This window comes from Nelumbo nucifera, chromosome 4 (genome assembly GCF_055504915.1).
Source record: "Nelumbo nucifera cultivar China Antique chromosome 4, China Antique-T2T, whole genome shotgun sequence".
Taxonomy (NCBI): domain Eukaryota; kingdom Viridiplantae; phylum Streptophyta; class Magnoliopsida; order Proteales; family Nelumbonaceae; genus Nelumbo; species Nelumbo nucifera.
Window position 1 is genome coordinate 26,314,094 of NC_142652.1, and position 17,849 is coordinate 26,331,942.

The 17,849-nt window shown below is 40.4% G+C and overlaps 1 protein-coding gene across 2 annotated transcripts; it reads right to left on the reverse strand.

Moving 5' to 3' along the window:
- Nucleotides 1–9,219: 9,219 nt before the first annotated feature.
- On the reverse strand, nt 9,220–11,750 carry LOC104602986 (uncharacterized). 2 transcript variants are annotated; one of them, XM_010266871.3, is made up of 5 exons: nt 11,295–11,750; nt 11,077–11,180; nt 10,748–10,919; nt 10,520–10,642; nt 9,220–10,423 (listed from the first exon to the last, which is right to left on the reverse strand). In XM_010266871.3, the coding sequence occupies exons 1-5, from the start codon at nt 11,478–11,480 to the stop codon at nt 9,416–9,418; spliced, it is 1,593 nt and encodes a 530-aa protein (XP_010265173.1). In that variant the 5' UTR covers nt 11,481–11,750; the 3' UTR covers nt 9,220–9,415. The 2 variants fall into 2 exon arrangements, with proteins under 2 accessions (XP_010265173.1, XP_010265172.1); XM_010266870.3 differs by having other exon boundaries at nt 9,220–10,426.
- Between the last annotated feature and the right edge of the window lie 6,099 nt (nt 11,751–17,849).

Sequence of the window (17,849 nt, forward strand, 5' to 3'; positions counted from 1 at the left end):
TTCTCTTTTCCTTTTCTGGGTTGCTGCAGTGAAGACCTAGGAGTGTAAGAGAGTAAAGCAAGTTCGAACCTAGGGTTTCTCTTGGTTGTAGGACTCAAGAGAAGTAAGACCCAGAAGTAGATGCCCTACTAGATTATCTCCAGCAAATAGTAGCTATTGGGCTACTAAGAGAGGTCTGTATAGGACAGACCTAGTTGAGGACTGTTTTCAGCAGTCCTAGCACTAGCCGAAAGAGGGAGAGCTTCCTCTATAGTTGCAGCTTCGTGCTCCAGCAAGACTTGCGCAGAACAAGTGGTAAAGACTTAGCCTTCTCTACAGTTGCAGCTTCGTGCCCCAGCAAGACTTGGGTAGAACTGTGGTAACTTCAGTTACAGATTCTCTTCAGGTCGGTTATCAGTCCTACTTTGTGAACTTCAGTTACTGCACTGCACAGTTACTTCAAGTTGCACAACAAGCCCTAACTGAAGTAACTTCAGTTACTAGCACTGTGAACTGGTTCAGTTACAACCCTGTACTTGCTACTTCAGCCAGTCCTAAACAGCACTGCACAGTACCCGAACTGTGAACACTTCTACCAGCACGGTGAACACTATGACCACTTCGGCCAGTCCTAAATAGAATCACCTACAGCACTGTGAACAACTCTTGGACTGAAGTCAAGATGTCCTCACTATCCGGTGAAGTTTCCTCTAGAGATAACAGACTTGTTACAAGGTCCTCAAACCTGGAAAACCCTAATCTGCACAGCTTGCAGATTACAAGTGTGCTGCTAGATGAGTATAACTTCAGAGAGTGGTCTGTCTCAGCAATGCTGTTCATTACCTCTCGTGACCTCACAGGCTATTTGGATGGAGACAAGAAACAACCAGAAATTGGCAGTTCTGAATACACCGTGTGGCGTAAGGAAAATGCCACAGTCATGTCTTGGTTGCTGGCCTCTATGACTCCTAGGGTGGCCAGAACTGTTCATCACTTCCCCACAGCTGCTAAAATTTGGGAGAAAGTATCTAAGACATATGGCCAGAAAAAGAACAATGCTAGAATTTACAGGCTGAACCAAGACATTGCAGCCCTAAGGCAAGGAGACATGTCCGTGGCAACCTACTTTGCAACACTGGAAGGCCTCTGGGAAGAGCTTGACCACCATTTGATTTTGGATTGGGAAAATGCTAATGATAAGGGGAGGCATGATAAGCAGATTGAGGAGGGCAGAGCCTTCAAGTTTCTGGCGGGTCTTGACCCTGTATATGAAGGTATAAGGTCACAGATTCTAGGGAGAGATGAATTACCTGAGCTTCACCATGTCTACTACCTGGTGAGGAATGAAGAAGTAAGGAGAAAGGAGATGCAAATTGACTCCCAGACACAGTCAACAGAATAACCTGGAGAACATTCAGCCTTAGTCTCCACTAAGGGGAATAGATTTTCAGACAAGAAGTCCCTCAAGTGTACACATTGTGGTGGTGAGAAACACACAAAGGAGAAATGTTGGGTCCTGTACCCTCATCTGAAGCCAGCTGCTCTGAGAAAGGACAAAAGGCAAGAGAAGGGCCACACAGCAAGTGGGAATCTTGCCACCAACAACAGTAGTGACAACTCACAGAGTATTCAGACAGTGTCATCTTCCACCGCAAGGCAGGCTGCCGACTCCTCTGGACCAAGTACTTTGGGTTTCACAGCTAGTGAGGTAGAGGTTCTCAGTCGGGCATTAGCCCGTCTGAAGAACAATTCTTTAGCTTCCACCTCTCTTGCCAAATCAGGTACAGCCTCTGCATTTAGTGCATCTAGTTCCATTAATTCTACCTCTTGGGTGATTGATTTCGGAGCCACTGACCATATGACACATATGTCCTCCTTATTCTCCACATATCATTTGTTGTCTGGCCAGGATAAGATGAGAATAGCTGATGGGTCCCTCTCCACCATCTCTGGAAAGGGGGTGGTTGACCTAAGCAAGGATCTCTCTCTTAAATCAGTCCTACATGTTCCTAGTCTTACCTCAAATCTGTTGTCTGTTTCAAAGCTTACAAAAAACTTGAACTGCAGTATAACTTTCTTTCCTTCTCATTGTGTCTTCCAGGACAGATTGACGAGGAGAACGATTGGGAGTGGTCATGAGTATGGGGGCCTCTACTACTTTGATGAAGATGTCAGCTCAGCCATGCAAGCTTCTACTACTAGTCCGGAGAGTGTGGAGTCAATAGCTAGGCTGCACTTGTGGCATGCTAGGCTAGGTCATTTGTCCTTTTCTTCCTTAACAATGTTGTTTCCCGAATTATGTAAGGGCATTTCGAGTCAGAGTTTAATTTGTGATGTGTGTCAAATGTCAAAACAATGTAGATCATGTATCCAATTTCTAGTAATGAAATTCAAGCCCCTTTTGACTTGGTTCATTCTGATGTTTGGGGTCCTTCACCCATTGTTTCCATTGATGGCTTCCGTTACTTCATCAGTTTTATTGACCATTATTCTCGGTGCACTTGGATTTATCTGTTGAAAGGACGTGAAGAAGTTCCCCGGATAACTATGATGTTTTGCAAGATGGTTGAAACACAATTTGATAAAAAGATCAAGCAATTCCGTTCAGACAATGCAACTGAATACTTTGAAAGATCCCTGAACTCATTCATGGAAGATGCAGGCATGTTACATCAATCATCGTGTGCTTACACCCCTCAGCAAAATGGGGTCGCTGAGCGCAAGAACAGACATCTATTGGAGACAGCTCGAGCCCTTCTTTTCCAGCACAATGTGCCCAAGCAATATTGGTCTCAAGCTGTTCTCACTGCATCATACCTGATAAATCGGATGCCATCTAAGGTACTGGGTATGAAGACCCCTTTCTCTGTTTTGTGTCCCACTCTTCCAGAATTTCCTCTTCCCCCGCGGGTTTTTGGTTGTACATGCTTCATACATGTGAAAGATCCAAAGAAGACCAAGCTGGATCCTAAGGCTACAAAGGGAATATTTTTGGGGTACTCTCCTACGCAGAAGGGGTATAAGTGTTATGATCCTGTCTCCAAGAAAAAATATGTCACCAGGGATGTAGTATTTTTTTAGTTTCAACCCTATTTCGGGTCTTCTCAGAATCCTCTTCAGGGGGAGAGTAGTGGGTTGGAAGAGGATTCTCATTCTCCCTTCTTTTTTGTTCCCATTTCAGCACCTTCCACTACTACTAGCTATAGCATTCCGGGTCAACCTAGTGAGACTTCCACTGTGCCAGTTGCTTCTCCAGATTCGGCTGATACTTCTGAAGGTTCCAGTAAACAAGAGAAAGAGATACTTACATACAGTAGAAGGAAGAAGGCCCCTCAACCTCATGATTGCAACCAGTTGAACTCAGATCAATCTGTCTCTGCAATCCAAGGTAATTCTGATTCACTCAATTCAGATTTGGATCTTCCTATTGCTCTCCGTAAGCCTGTTCGTTCTTGTACCACTCGGCATCCCATAGCCGATTATGTTTTTTACTCACACTTATCCCCTGCCTATCATTCCTTTGTGTCTGCCCTTTCCTCTGTATGTGTCCCTTCCAGGTATTCAGAGGCGGCATCTGATCCAAGGTGGAAAGAAGCCATGAATGAGGAGACGAAAGCCCTAATGAAAGCAAGGACATGGGAATTGGTGGACCTGCCAGAAGGGAAAGGCACTGTTGGGTGCAAGTGGGTATTCACAGTAAAGCACAGGGAAGATGGGTCAGTTGAGAGGTACAAGGCCAGACTCGTGGCAAAGGGGTTTACACAAAAGGAAGGAATTGACTACAAGGAAACCTTTGCCCCAGTAGCAAAGCTCAACACAATCAGGGTTCTACTGTCACTAGCAGCAAAATTCTCTTGGGAACTTCATCAGCTGGATGTGAAGAATGTCTTCCTAAATGGTGATCTTCATAAAGAGGTATTCATGGAACCCCCACCTGGATATGATGTTGGAAAGAAGGTATGTAAACTAAGGAAAGCATTATATGGTTTGAAGCAATCTCCCCGGGCATGGTTTGAGAGACTTTGTTTGGCCATGAAGAAAGTAGGGTACACTCAGAGCAGTGCAGATCATACATTGTTTACAAGGAGACAGGATGACAAACTTACAGCACTCATTGTGTATGTGGATGATATGGTGATTACTGGAAATGATGTGAGAGAGATGAAGAGGCTGAAGGAGTTCTTAGCTTCAGAATTTGAGATCAAAGACCTGGGAAATCTGAGATACTTTCTTGGAATTGAAGTTGCTAGATCAAGAGAAGGAATCTACATATGTCAAAGAAAGTATGTGCTATATCTCCTAGAGGAAACAGGCATGATGGGGTGCAGGCCAGCAAACACTCCAATAAAACCAAGCCATGGATTACAAGAATCAATGGGTGAGGAATACTGTGATAAGGAAAGGTACCAAAAGTTGGTAGGAAAACTGATATACTTGTCCCTTACTCAACCAGACATTGCCTATGCAGTGCATGTTGTCAGTCAATTCATGCACTCACCAAAGACCCCTCATATGAGAGCAGTGGAAAGAATCCTCAAATACTTGAAGGCTTGCCCAGGGAAAGGAATTTTATTCAGAAAAAACAGCAGACTTGAAATTGAAGCATACACTGATGCTGATTGGGCTGGGTCTGTTGGAGACAGAAAATCAACCTCAGGTTACTATACATTCTTGGGAGGAAACCTAGTCACATGGCGTAGTAAGAAGCAGAATGTTGTGGCTAGATCAAGTGCAGAAGCAGAATACCGAGCTATGGCACACGGGGTTGCTGAACTCTTATGGCTCAGGACTCTCCTTAATGAGCTTGGTATCAAGACAGAGGGTCCTCTCAAGCTGTATTGTGATAATAAAGTTGCTATCAACATTGCCAACAATCCTGTGCAGCATGACAGGACAAAACATATTGAAATTGATCGACACTTTGTCAGAGAGAGAATTATTTCAGGAGAACTCTGTGTGCCTTATACTCCATCAGAGATGCAGATTGCAGATGTATTAACTAAAGGGCTGGCATCAACGAAGTTCAGGGACATACTTGGCAAGCTAAACATGATTGATATCTATGCTTAGCTTGAGGGGGAGTGTTAGAATATTAGAGTTATGTTCGGCTGATAAGAGTTCTTATTAGCCCATTCTTATGTTTAACTTATCTTGTAACTGGGCTTGTGTTAATGGGCCTAATCCTGTTTAATGTTTAAGTCATCTGGGTGTCCCATCACTAATCAGGGGCATCCCAGTAATTTCTTGTACCTTGTACTATATTCATCTATAAATAAAGAACTGGTCGACTGGCTAGTACAGTTCGACATTCTCTTCTTTTCTGTCATTCTCTTTTCTTCCTTGCTACTTCGAGTATAGCACTTCAGATTACAATAACCATATATGAAAAAGACTCCAATATAACTGATTGGTGTCCAATGTCCTGAAATATTATTTTGCCAGGATGTAATATAGTAGTCCTCAGTTGAGGCGTAAAATGATGCTGCATCTGGAAACCCCATGGGATGAAACTGCTCCATTTGAGATTAGCAATTGGGAGCACAAAATCAGTGTTTGAAGTAGATTCTTTCAGTTACATTAATAGAGAATGGAATGGTGACATAGTGTTATTTTTTGCTACCAGAAAGAAACTCATTTCTAAATTTGGTAAGCATTTATACAATCGTTTTAGATGATGATGTCAAAGGCATATGTCAAGGAAAGCTATTATTTCTTTCTCAGTGGCTTCATGTCCAATTGTAGAACAAATCATAAAGAAAAACTGATTCAAGCTGAAGATGATCATTTGTGTTGGTTTAAAGGTGAAACTTTCCATCTTCAACTTATAGGAGACAGTTTATGCCCATTTAGATATGGTATGAGTTCATTCAATAAAAAATAATAGACTTGCATATTCCTTCTCAACATGCAATTATGGAAGAATTATTTTGCTTGGTCCAGTGAAGCAGTTGAGATTTCCTTTGCAACTATGTTCTATCCTTATTTGAGTTACATTTTCTTATTGCTTCAACATATTTATGTTTTTTCTTTCTTTTTCTATCTTCAGCAAATAGACTGTTAAATTCTCAAAATGTTGCTGGTGCTTTACAAAAGTATAACCTTAAAAACACATCTGTTCAAAACGCATTGGATTCTCTATCTGATAGTGGTTGCATTTCATTCAAAGAATATAGTAAGCAGATGATATACCTTGCTCGGCAAGATCGATCAGTTTGATATTCCCAACAGTGAGGTGCTTGATTGAATGAAGAAAGAAAATGCCAAACTGCAACAAGCCAACAAGGTTTGGAGGATCAAAGGAGAGCAATCAGTGAGGTTGAGGCAGGTATTGTTTCATACCATCTGTGGTCATTAGAAAAGTTTGTATATCATTAATGGTCTTCTTAACTTTGTTATTTATTTAGAAACTTGTATGAACTTCAGCATGTGAAAGAAAATAGTATAGGACAATCTGCTACAGTCTGACTACCATATTCCTGCTGCATCTTGTTGCAGAAATCAAAGCTTTGCAGTGAAATTTACAACTGGAACAAATATATACCAAAGAGGCTAAACTAAGAGCTGAGATAAGTTATATTTGGTCCAGTGTCTTTAAATTGATACAGAGATGTCAGAGAAATATAAAGAGCATTAGGAACCTTCTTATCCTTTCTCAGGTTGAGGAAATGGAGAAAATAAATAAATTGCGAGGTGTCACTTTAGTAAGACCAGAAGAATGGAAGGTGGCTTAACAGATTTATTTGGAGAAAATAAGTCAGTGGAGAAAGTGTAAAAGGATGTTGAAAGACATATGGGATGTAATAACTGAGAACTCACCTAAGGATCTTAAAGAATTCAAGGTTGATTATATGACCTTTTTTATGCATCTATGCTGGTTTTCATGCTGATATTGTTTACAATGGGCACTAAATTGTTACAGGAGGAACTTGGAATTGAATATGATAACGATGTTGGAGTGTGTTTACAACCATTTTGTGATTTAGTGCAACATGGTAAGAAGCGCAGCAGAGGTCAATGATTTCCTTCTTGTATGCTATAGACTAAAACAAGAGTTTCAATATATAGGTTGCTTAGTGTATCCAAGTGCTAGTCTGCTTCAGTTCCTTGTATGTTCAAGTCTTTGGTAGATCTAGAATTGTCTGTCTTGAATATCTATCTTTTCTTAGTTCATAGTGCTGTATGAAACATCCAGGTCAAATGAGTGTCAAAGAGCCACTTTATCGGGCATAACCAAAGGCCCCATGTACATGCTTTTAGATTCAAAAGAGTAAATTTTCTAATCATTCTACCCATTCTCCACAATGTCCTTGCAAGCCTCAAAAACACAATGCATAGATGACTTGTGTTGGTGACCATGCAAACACATGACTATGGTTACTCCATTCCCAATAGAGCATGTGCTGTATCCTGCCAAGGTATCTTGTCTACATAGATTCATACACAGAGAAGATGTAGTCATTATTTATCAATCAGAACTTCCCAAATATTGGACTGACCTTGTATGCACCCCAGCATCCTGTTGATTCTTGACTATACAGTCAATGTAAGTTTACCTAGATGCCAAGATACCATCCAAATGAAAATATGTGATGAGATGATTATCACCCAATGAAGTCTAGGGCTGTGACCAACGACAGATGTGTCCTAGCCTTTTCATAATTCACATAAAGCTATTTGTGAAAGGCTCTTGATGGGGTCATCAACAGAGTGTGAATGTTGGGCTACCTTATCGGCTTTGTCTCTATATGTTAATCACAATGTAAAGAATATTTCGAACTCCAGCCCTATACAGACTAAAGTATGGAAGCCTATCAAATAGAAAACACCAAAAGGGGATTCTATCAAAATCAATTTTGATGCATCTAGAAATGATAAAGGCGGATGTATAGTCGGCTGCATTGCAAGAAATCAATGGGGGAATGTTCTAGAGACCAAAGCTTATTTTATTGAAGATTTCTCAATTAATGTAGTGGAGGCTTGGGCTGCATCCGAGGCCCATAGCATAGCCCTTAACTATAGGGGTCTCCCCATTTTTGTTGAGGGAGGCTCTCTTCTAGTGATATCGTGCTTAAAGAACAAAGTGGACTGCCCGTGGAGACTAAAGACCAGTGTTTGAAGCTGGCTGGAGATTTAGAATGTGGAGTCACTTACAACCATGTTTTCAAATAAGCCAATCAAGCTGCAAGACTAGATGGCGTACCAAGCTCTTTCATCCCCTCTTAACACTCAGTTTTTGCTTTTCCTTTATCCTTAGGGATTTAAGTTCTATTTTATTTTTTTTTTTGTAATGCTTGGGGCTGATCTACTCCCCCCTGCGTATTATGTAGCTCCTCCTGTTTCTACCAAAAAAAGGGTGACATCACTGAGTTTATCTATATTGGCTCTTGATCTCATTCCCAGGTTACTCGTGCTGAGGAGGAATGTTTTGTTGCTGAGCAGGGACAGGTACCGATGTTCTTGTCATTTTATTCATTAGAACGTATGCCATTAGAGACCTACTACTTTGGTTTAGGCTTGAGCATCAGCAAGATTCACGCATTTAGCTAGGTTGCTTTTAACATTAGAAAATAAAATCTTAGAGGATTAGTCAAGTAATTAGGAGTGTCAATGGACTGGTTTTGGGTTGGACTACATTCAAGCAAGATTGGATGGACCAATAAGATATATTTGAATTGATCCAGTCCAGACTTAATGGTCCAAACTCCATTAGTATTTATTGGATTGAATTGGACCTAAACCATCTGTAATGAATTTTTGGATTGGATCAGGTCGAACCAATATTAGTCCATTGATGGAAGATAAGAATACAGGTGTCGATGGACCAAGTTTGGGTTCGAACCATTCTAAATTAAAACTAATTTGAATAAATTGAATGGTCCAAACATTGAATTGGACCAGTCCAAAATGGTCCTAAGTATCCATCATTGAATTGGACTTGATTCATCTGTAATGGACGGACCGGATCAAATTGAACCAAATCTGGTCCTTGAGTATTGGCGTATTCAAACAGCAGGTTATTTGACTAATTGCAACAATTCTATGAACGTAGAGACTTTAGGGGCGGTTAACCAATATGCATGGTCCTGTTTTTCCGAAAAAAAAAACAACAAATCATGGTTTTGGCTTAAAAAAAAAAAAGCTGCTACATCAGAAAAAAACAAAACCAGAACAAGAAAAAAAAAAGATTATTTTTCCAGATGTGGCGGTTTTTTTCCCTTTAGAAAAACAAAATCAGGAACATTGGGAAATACTCGTTATACTCGAACTCATGAACAAATTTTGGGAAATACTCACTTATAAATGCCAAATCCTACCAAAAAAAACATCTGAATCGAACTTTACACCATCATAAACTACCAATAGAAATGAAAAAATTAAGAAATATAAAAAACAAAAAGAGCCTCTACAACAATTCTTCACCCTAAAATCATACGTTTCACTGCCGATGCACACGTCTGGTTCTCACAGAAACCGGCATCATTCCTACTTTTGGATCATTTGGACTTGTTCGTTCTTCAGAATCCAAGTGATGTGTGGTTCCTAAACGAGACCTTGCACCAGAATATGAAATGGAAGTCTCTTCATTTCTTGATCCCAACACATTGACCTGCCCATGCTTATGTTGATCAGCTGCTTGATATCTTAGCGTGTTCTGGGATGGATGATGAAGCTTAACATCATTACTGTCGTCTGGCATATATTCATCTTTTACCCCACCAAACCCTCTGAGTTTTGGGGCTTCATTTGAGGTCACGCTTGACTTTCCACTGAAACCTGAGTGGAGTTGCTTAGCCCGTGAAATTGTACCCTGCTCATTCCTTCCCTCATTATCACTCTCGTCAAAGAATATTTTCTCCGGCGGCTGGTTATGTGGTATCTCGGTCTCCTTCAAAGAGTCCCCAGCTGAATCCGAACTGGAATCCGACGGTGATCTCTCCAGTTCAGCTTTTTCCTTCCCATCTTTGAATTCTTCAAGATGAATTTTCTCAGAGTTATTTTCCAGTTCTTCACCTTCTGATTCAGAACCAGAGTTGTCAACAGAATGGATCTTCTCAAAGCTCGATCCTCCAATCAATTTCTCAACTTCAACCTCCCTCCCAGTAATATTCCCGGAGGGAACTCCAGAACTAGCTTTGAACGACGCGCCACCCCGAGTAGTGGAACCACTATTGTCGTCGGGATCTTTGTCACGAGATTCAGACCTAGAGAGCTCTACAGCGGCTCTGGCTGCTGCTGCTGCAAAAGCTGCTGATTCAAAAGCATCTTGTGCTGCAGTGGCAACATCTCTGTACTTCCTTGATTTCATTGATCTTGGAGTGAACTGCTCATCCCTTTCTTTCTCCTCTGCAAAACTATGTGTCTTCTCTCCAAGCCCAGCATCATCTAAGTTAACAGAAGGGCCCTGCTTGGGATGATTCTTCCTCTGATTCCTCTCCAATTTCTCCTGCTGGGAATATTAAAAAAAAACAGTTATACATGTGCCAAGATTAAACTGTATCTCTGGTTCTCTTAACACTTATTAACACAATAATCCACGCACCTTGGTAGCATCAGAAGAAACTTCCTCAAGATGCAGAGTGATCCCGCTGTCGGTAGCAATTTCTTTTAGCACCTTCATTCTGCTCTCCGTATTTGCCGATCGTGTGGACATCTTCTGTATCATCTACAAAAACCATGGACAGACGATTTTCATCAATATACAAGAGCTATGAAGTTGAAGATTTTTTGTAAGAAGACAGCAACCTTGAAATGAGCACCACCGCCCTACCTTGAGATTCACCTCGCAACTGTTGCGTAATTCAACAGCTCGTGCAGCAAATTCCTTCCCAAATCGTGAAGTGAAGACCGCACGTATCTCTTGGAGCTCTGGAAACTCGCCACATCTTGAAGCAGCAAAAATCAAGCTTGATATCGCCTCCTTCAACTCATCAGGACATTCTCTGCAGAGAGGTGAAACAAACATATGCATCAGGAAAACGAGAGCTCAAAAGTCAAAATTAATAACCAAACTGCTGTACTGCTTATCCAGCAAACAACGCAGACCATCTAATCAATACCAAATCTTAAACAATTGAAAGTGATGAGAAGAAAACTCACTTGTTGTTCTCAATGAGAACGACCCTTTCTATCATGAGATTGCAGTATCCCTCAATCATAATAAACACGTCCAGCATGTTCTGGTCCTTGATCACATGCTCAACCTGTTCAAAGGTGACATGAGAGATGAGACATCAAGCAGTGGCGTCATGGGCAATTGAAGAGGAGTTTGATGAGTTGAGAGAGAGCGAGAGAGAGTTATTTGGCAGGGAACTTACACGAAGGAGAGCACGTTCATGGTGTCCGAGGTTGAGAAGCTGAACGACATCGGAGCGGGCTTGAGAGCAGCGGACCTGACGCTGGTTCTTGAGGATGGCAAGGCGGGAGATGGCGAGGTTCACAAGGGCTTTGAATTTGTAAGTCTTGAAGGTTCTTCCGAGCAGAGCGTCCAGTCTTCTTCCCATCTTTTACTCTGAGGCTTGGCTTGTGATTGTGGATGAGTCTCAACTCTCAACTCTGAAACTCCTGAAGAACCCCCGAAGACGTTCGTCCCGGACGGAACCGACAAACAAATGAATTTCTGTTCGCTCTTTATGCGATGACTAGTTCTTGGTGGGAGGACTTGTTTCGATTGTTTTACGTGTTCGGATTTACTTGCCAATTAAGACTTCGTCGTTCCAATGGGAGGGACTACAGTCTACAGAGAATGCACGGACAGCACACGATTAGTCGTCAGAGTTGAGGTAGGTGTGTTCGTGTTTACACGGACGCGGCCAATGAATTAAGGGGGGTTGTATTAATTTATTTGGCGGGTTCTTGGTGGTTTCCTTGCCGAGAACCAGGTCAAGAATTTTGACCTTCCTACATGCATACATGAAATATCTACGATTAATTCTAGTCTAGATACCGTAGTATACTAGTCTGTACGTACACATGGAATGAAGTGGCATGGGCCATTTATGAAGGCCCACATCCACACATCCACAAAGTAGATCTCCAGGCAAAAGCCAAAAAAAGACACATTTATGAAGGCCCACATCCACCGATCGAGTGGCTAGGTGAGTGGGCTCGCGAGTTGATAGGTGATACTAAGAATTACAAAAGCAAGAACTCAGACGAGTTAACTTACCAAGTGAAAGTGTCCAACTTCTATTCTCTACTCGGGATACCTTTTAATGACCAACAACTCTACACTCAATTTATAGCTGCTGTTGTTGTTCGGTAGAAAAGGTTTTTTCATCTGGGTTATAATATTTGATTAGAACACGAATTGATCGAGCATCCACATCGGAATCATTCAAAGTTCAAACCTACTGTTTGTAACCGCCCCCCCACCCCCCAAAAATTAAACAAGCTTTATTTTGATCGTTTCTAGTACCCAACCTTCACTTTTATAGAGCGTAAGTTTCCAACATGTATATGCAGAAGAAAGTAATGTCTTGAATTGGTGGAAATGGTTTCATTTGAAGTCCAGATTTCTTCCTTTCATTGTTCTGGTAAACCACCCGAATGTATTTTCAATTGAAACGTGGCAACATGGAGGACGTTGGGTTAAGGAATCAGCCAATAAAATGTTTGGTTCTAGGGAGCAAATTTGGACCTTAGCTCAAATAAAGTTGTATTTCTTGAAATTGTTATTAGTAAAGCAAAGAGACATTGATTCTGCCTTTTCTATTTCTTAGACTAGGAAACAAATGATGGGGGCAATCCATTGACTTTGGGGCAAAAAGAAGGAAAAGAACATTTACTTTTATTTGCTTCCACAATTGAATTCCACCTTTTTACTATGCCCGTTGGAGCAAGAAAAATAAAACCCAGAAGGAATGGAGAAGACTAATAGCATTTGTTTAGACTTGGCTCTGGATTCTGGATGGCTTTCTGTCTGTCTCTAGAAGTGAGTTGGGGTTTCGCTTTCATGGAGGTTCACACTAGTCTATGTGGCACCAAATAGGACTAAGAACATAGAAGCAGCGGAGCAACAGAAGATGACAGCTAGGGTAGATAATGGTCCTCTTTGATGTTTGAACACATAGATAGAAGATGAGTCCATGGTGGCCCCGGTCCTAACCAGAAATTCCTTCATGCCAAAACTACCAGTCAAATCATGTTCATGTTAATCAAAATTTTCTCATGCCAAAGCAACATGGTGAGTTGCGACCCGTCGGGTACTGCAGAACTCATACCAAGGCAAAAGAGTTTACCATTTGGCATCAAGTATACCGACTGTCGGGCTTACAACTTGACCCATTACAGTCAGAGAATTGTACAGATGGTAACTTCTATCCTACCCCTTTGGGATGTGGGTATGAGTAGCGGGGTAGCATATGGTATTTTGTTAAACTCAAAACTTAAATAAATTTTATTGGAAGGATATTGATAGTTTATAGGTTTTTTTACATGTCTTAATTAAATAATTGAAAATTTTATTATTTTTTCTTATTATTTTATTTATTTATTGTTTATATATAACAAGAAATAATAGAAAATTAGATATGGGCTCTAAACCCAATTTGCCTTACCCTTTGAATGTGAAGAAGAAAGGATATGAGAGGGTTTTACATTTTCATGTGCTGGAAGAATTTGAATCCATCTCTAACCAAAGTTTGCTAGTTCACCTCTTAACTTCTTAACCCAACCCAATGGGTCGAGTTGGGATTCTCATTTCATTATGGACAGGTCAAGTTTGGATTGGAGTGCCTTTGGTTCAGGGTCGAGTTGAGCCAAATCCAACCTGTTGACGTCAATGGGCGAGTGGATGTGAAGGCAAATTAAAGTTGGTTTCTTATCGGTCTGGATCTCATATGCTTAAATGCCTTGTACAGTAACAAATGAAAATTAATCAAAATTCATGAGTGAATAGATGTGATCTCTTATTCACAAACTCTTCTTACATTCCTACCCACAAAACACTAGGCAGTGTATTGGAAGCCCATGAATGATAGGAGAGATACTTTTAATGCACCGCCTGTAGTGTCTCCTGTTGGTGGAAATGTGGGAAGAATTTGTAGGTTGGAGATTCAAGTTTAAAAAGAGTTGCTTTATTTTGAGGCATACTCACAATATAAGGGCATTTTTGTATCACAAAATCTTTTTTTAGGCTCTATTTGCAAGGAGTACAAATAGAGCGCAAAATTTTATATTTTATATTGTTTTGTATATATTTGTATTTATACTCTTTCCAAATTGAGTCCTAGGTGCAAAACATAAATTCATTCATTCATCTCAGATCCAAATACATCATTATCTACAATGAATATAAGAAAATCTGGGCACACCGACCATGTACAGGTTCTACAAAGAGAAGTTGCCATTTTAGCTAAACAGTGCACAACTTTATTAGTCGTACAATGGATTACACGAACGGAAGGTATCGAAATAAACTTCTGCAATCTGCAATAGCTGTACTAATGCGCCACGGTGGTTCCAAAGATTCCACCAACAGAAGTTGAACAATAGCTGTACAAATGCCGGCCATGGTGATCACGTATTATGAATCCAGCGCCAGAAACGTCGGGACCAATCACAAAACCTAAGTTAAAATTCCTAGCCCCTTCTTGATGTTTCTAACAAAAACTACAAGACCTTGGTTTGATACTTTGATCATTCTTGAGCCAGTCCAGAAACCTGGCCTGGCCCAGCCTGCAAATTTTTAGGATTGGGCCCAGGTTTCTGTGCTCAGGCCTGCATCAAGCAAAGAACGTTCTAGGCCAGGGTTGGGTCCAACACTTCAAGCCCGGCCCAGGCTTAGCCCACAACATAATAATATATGTATTTTGAAACATATATTAAATGCTTATTTTTATATAAAATATAAATGTTTCATATTTTGTTTTAACACATAAATAATTATTTATGAATGGACATGTGTCAATATTTAGTCAATTTTAGTATGAGACTTGTCCTCCTAAGCAAAGTCTTATATAGTTGCTTTCATCCCATTAAACTTGAGAAAATACTCATGGGTTGGTTGCACTAATGAAGGCCTTAACTTCATCTATAAAAAGGACAGGTAAACTAAGTCAAATCAGACTTAGCAATTAAATAAGTCTTATGCCTTATTTTTTTGTGCCATAGGCCTAAAGCTAGTCATGCCCAATATAATTTTAGCTAATTAGCTTGTGCAATATATTTTTTTGCATACATGTTATTAAATTTAAAATTTTAAATAATTAAATTTTTATTGTTCAATGACATGGCCCAAAGTCATAATTCATTAGGCCCAAAAGCCAAGCCTAGGCTCATGTAAGGTCAGGCCTAGACTTGCAATCTAGGTATGGGGTGCAGACCAAGTTGGGCCCCCCTTATTATTTGGTACTAAAATTAGCCTGGACCGTCCCAGTCTGACCTATGATCACCCCTATTAAAACCTTTTTTTATTTTTATCCTAATCCTTAAAGGCTTGGTTTGGAAAGAGTACAAATATAAATATGTAGAGTGCAAAACCTTGTATTTTGTATTATTTTGAATGTATTTGTGTTTGGAAGGAGTACAAATACAAAAGTGTACAGTACAATTACATTCAAAATAATATAAAATACAAGGTTTTGCACTCTATATATTTGTATTTGTACTCCTTCCAAATGGAGCTTAAGAAACTTTCTATCCAAAGGTGAATACAAATTAAGCTTTTCATGAGCTATTTGAGCTCGGTTTATGAAAAGCTCAATTTTAAATTGAGCTTCAAGCCAAGCTTGAGCCCAATATGTAGGCTCAATTAGCTCGAGACTAATGAAGCCCGACCTATGATCACCCTTACTAAGACTTCCTTTTAGATATTCCTAATCCTTTCTATCCAAGGGAGGATACAAGTCAAGCTTTTCATGAGCTATTCAAATTCAACTTGTTGAAACCTCGATTTAAACAAAGCTTTGAGTCAAGCTTGAGCCCAATATATAGGTTCAATTAGCTTGAGACTAATGAAGCTTGGCTTGTTAGGATTGTGATCCTAATTGAGTTTATATTATATATTTTTTACTTAAATATATAACAAATAATTTTTTGTATGTATAGTTTTTAATTTTTTATATGAATAACATGAATTTTTACATGTATACTTTTTTGTTTTTTATATGAAACTTGGCTCACCAGCTGAGCCGAACTCAAACATATGAGCTTTTGAGTCAAATCGAATTCAAGCTCATATCTAGCTTAAATTGAACTTGAACCCGATATTTTTCTGCTAAGCCCAACTCTAATAGGCATATATTTGGCTTGGCTTGGCTCAAATACGCCCCTACTTCTATCAAAGTATTTCACTATTAACCTTGATAGAATGGGAAATTATCAATAACGCCCTTAAAGGGTTTTGGATTTTTCTGATGCTAAAAAAGTTCCCTTAAAGACTGAAAGTATTTCGCTATTAACCTTGATAGAATGAGAAATTATCAGGCATGCCCTTAAAGGGTTTTGGATGTTTGAATGTGATGCTAAATATGTTTTTGACATGGTTAAGTTGATGGCTTTATCACATATCAAAATGACTCATATTGAAGGCAGACATCTTAATATACCAATCATAAAATTTGGGTCCAATTGGAGGTCAGCATGAAATCCGAAATTCGATGTTTACTTCTACAAAATTTCAGTCTATGGACAAAATTATTGAGCGGCACATGGTTAAAACGAGTTAATTTTACGGATCCGGATTAATGGAACACAATGGTTGTATAGCAAGCTTTGGAATATGATGTTGCTCAATATGGTGCTCTCTATTGGCAGATAGATCAAATGCTGAACTATGTAAGTTGCCTAGTTGAGCTGCAAAAGAAGACATTAAAGTGTCTGGGTTGCTTTATCTGGGGTGGACACTCCAATGGTTAAGTTAGCAATGAGTTGTGAGAATTAGAAAACTTGAGAACTAGAGAACTGTGAATGTTAAATAGCACATACCTTTTCTGAGGAAGGGGACGCTTTTATATAGGCTAACAACTGTGAGCTCAACAAAGCGTGTCTGAGACCTCCGGCCCATCTGGTTCGGAGGTGGTTTCATGCCCGGAGATGGGCTCCATGTAAGCAAGTAATGCTTATCTGGTCATGCCCAAAACGAGTAAGGCGGTAGTTAGCTTCGTCAACATGGCATCGTGATCCCAGGGAAATCAAAGGCAACAGCTCGATTGAGGAGGAGGTCACCCATCACGTCACGTAGGCCACTAGCTAAATCCCTACTAGGTCGGTGGAGGCAAGTCGCCTCTTACGCCGACTTGAAATTGACCAATCTATCTGCAGTCCAACCTATTGAGGTAGTAGGGGTGGAGCTAGGAATATTTTATGGGGGGGGGCAAAACTTATGAATGGGCCATAGGGGGCCCAACCATTGGGTGAAAAGTGAGGAAGGAACAAACTTACATAGAAAAATGTATTGTGTGTGCAAATTTCTAGACCACAGGGGGGCCATGGCTCCCCTGGATCCCCCCTAGCTCCACCCCTATGAGGTAGGGCCAAGGATTTACTAGAACGGCGGAGGTAGGTCGCCTCTTACACCAACCTGACATCGGCCGGTTTATCCGCAGTCTGACCTACAGCGACAGATGCGAGGTGTCTATCATGCCTCCTAAGTCTGCTTACATGAAGTTGTGTTGTCGTTTGACAATTTTCTGGAGCCACGTGTCATGATATCAGGAGGGACAAATATCCCCTCATCAGAACCAATGATAACAGCTATAAATGCTAAATGAGAAATCAAATGTCGAGTTCGGATTAGTTGAACGCCCCTATTTATTTAGTGGGTCTAAGGGAGACTAATGGGAGTGTTTCAAGCTTTTCACGTTTCTTTTCTTTTCTTTGTTTATGTTTTCTGTCTCTCATGCTCTAACCCTCTCCTTCCTCTCCCCTTT